General features: G+C 48.2%; 1 protein-coding gene across 1 annotated transcript; it reads right to left on the bottom strand.

Annotated features, from left to right (window-relative positions):
- Nucleotides 1-4: 4 nt before the first annotated feature.
- Nucleotides 5-1,212, bottom strand: LOC114818552 (heat shock transcription factor, Y-linked; the record flags this gene model as incomplete). Its single annotated transcript, XM_029084838.1, has 2 exons — nt 670-1,212; nt 5-25 (listed from the first exon to the last, which is right to left on the bottom strand). Coding segments are annotated over exons 1-2 (564 nt in total), but the record flags the coding sequence as incomplete, so codon positions are not given.
- Between the last annotated feature and the right edge of the window lie 1,430 nt (nt 1,213-2,642).

Below are 2,642 nucleotides of genomic sequence, written 5' to 3' on the forward strand. Positions count from 1 at the left end.
AGCTGGGGTTGTAGTAGTAGAGTATCTAAAAAAAGCAAAGGAGAAGAGTTAGTTGCCACCATCCCAAGACTGGAAAACCCCAAGATATGAGAACTGAGATTTTGAATTGCAAAAGACGAGCATGGATATTGAAAAGGACTCAGGGGTGTTTGAAACCCAAAGCTCAGGCTAAAACGTTATGTGATGGTTCTGTTCAGTCATGGACAGCCCTGGGGTTTTGCTGTCTGGGAGCAGAGCAGTGTAGGATTTTCAGAAGCATTTAGAACTGCTTTTGAAAGCCTAATAGCGCTATTTCTCAGCAACTTCAGTGTGGCTATGAGCACACAGGGAATCCTCTGGTCCTTAGATGCATCTTCTCGGCATTAAAACACAGGAAGGTTTCAGGTTGGCAAGATGCGTAGCAAAGACATTACAAGAAATCTGGTGACACTGAGTCTGTCCATTTAACGGGTTCAAACTAAGCAGATATTGCCAAACTGTGTTTTATCCATGTTTTTCCTTGTCAGAAAGACTGACTCAAACCTTCCTGAAAATGACCTGAGAAGGACATGAAAACCAGACCGCTGGCTACCATCCCCATCTCCTCTCCTGCAAGGCCTTATTTGGTGTGAAGGTCCATCTCTCCCCCAGGATTATTGTGTCAGTTGATGTGCAGAGCCATTGCTGTACCTTGCTGTGAGCAGAAGCTGCTGCTTCTTCTGCCAGGAATTCGGGCAGGGAGGGAGATCTTCCAAAATCCCGCTGCACTTTGGTGAATCCGTAGAAGTTTAACTGTCGAATGAAGCTCTTCATTTTCTGCATGGCAAAAACCCGCAGCGGTCCCTCCCTGCCCAGCACCTCCTCCTTGAAGAGCTCTTCATTGATGGCCACACATTTTCCACCCTCACTCCACCAAATGGACTGAAACCGCTCACTTTCCACCATTAGCCAAAGCTTCTGTGGAAAGCAGAGGGATGAGAATCCACTGGCTTCGCCCACGCTTACATTGGAAACAGGAGGGACTTGTTTGGTCTGGAGGCCATCACTGCCAGGTTGGACATCCCGCTCCTCCTTTCTCCCTCGTACGGCAGCGTCACACGGTGGGCCAGGATATGTCATGTCTGCTGACTGCCCCAGCTCCCGTGGAGCAGGAAGGGATGGTGTTTCTGCGGCAGACGGCTCCCTTTTCATTTCTTTTGTCTCAGCTGAACTAAAGTTTCCAAGAGTGGCCATCGCCCTGCACAGACAGGCCTTGTCCTGCCAGTGAGCAGCCAAAGGCCAACTGGTGCCGGCTGATGTGGGTACTGGTGGGTTATTCTGAGGTGTCACTGTGATGCTGTGCCCCATGGCAGTGACATCACAGCGTTCTCCCAGGGAGAGAAGGGATGGAGGAGGAGGAGCAGGGATGGCTGCAGCGTTGGGCATCCCAGTGCCCTGTTTGGGAAGTTTTCCAGCCGGGCACCTCTGACCCCTGCAGAAATGTCCTTACTGTGGTGTTTGCTGTGCTGGTGGCTCTTGAGCTCCTGCTTCACAGCCTTTGGCAGAGAGTGGGGACAAGCAGGGCTGGGGCTGCAGGCAGTGCCCTGAGTGCTGGGTTGTGGGGTCCTTCCTCACCCAGACATTGCTTCACCTTTCTTGTCTTGTCACTAGATGCAGAGTATAAGGAAACATCATCCAAGGTGTTAAAGGCGCTTAAAGTTTGCAAAGAGCAGTGGCATGTGTGTGGGAAGAAGCCTCTGCTTGGTGCAGGAAAAGGCAGCCTGAGACACAGGGAGAGCCTTGGGGAAAAGGAGGAGAATTTATCCCATCCTGCACTTTTTCTAGTGGCATTGCAATGCAGAGCCAGAGCAGGATGGGAGGGAGCTCTTTATGAAACGCAGAAAGCAAGCAGGAAGGGAAACTGCTTGGCAGAGGCTTGCTGTTGTATTCCCTCCGGGACAGGGTGGCTCCTGCCCTCTCCCTGGGCCGGTGCAATGCAGAAACCTGAAGTGTATCAGGTAGGAGAGCATGTATAGGTGACACTCTGGCATCAGTTTTGGCAACACACCCCTATGACCACGAAAACATCTCCAAACATTTGCTTTCAAGGTGCTCTCTCCAAGGCACAAATATTTTTTAAAAAGCGGTTGCTAACACCAGCATCCTGGCTCACGTACCTTGAGACTGTGAGTTCCCCCAGCACTCACACAGACTCCAACAATAACCAGCATTTGATTTCTGCAGAGTTACTACAGCTGGTTTGTTCGTTTCTTTTTATTACACTGAATAAGGAACTGAGAAGGTACCAATGGAGACATGATTAAATTACTGGATTCCCCAGTCACAGCTTTCAGAAACAGGTACTGGGTTATTACCAAACTCTTTGCCAAGCTGGTGGCCCCTGAAAAAATTAGTCATAATTGGATTTTGGCCCAGAATTAACTGTTTAATCTAATCCTTATAGAGATAGCTTGGTAAATGTTGGGTGTAAATGTTGGAAACAATATTATCTTAGTATTTTGTGTATGTGGAAAGTGATTTAACTTAATGAACACTCAAAAGTGCTCCTCCCAAGCTACAGAGGATCTGATATTTGCTATGTATTAAATGCTGAAATTGAAAGCAAAGTTCACTTTGCTACTCACACAAAGAAAACAACTTTGAATTTCAAGTCATCTTTATGC

The sequence above is a fragment of the Antrostomus carolinensis genome, unplaced genomic scaffold, assembly GCF_000700745.2.
Source record: "Antrostomus carolinensis isolate BGI_N321 unplaced genomic scaffold, ASM70074v2 scaffold42314, whole genome shotgun sequence".
Taxonomy (NCBI): Eukaryota; Metazoa; Chordata; class Aves; order Caprimulgiformes; family Caprimulgidae; genus Antrostomus; species Antrostomus carolinensis.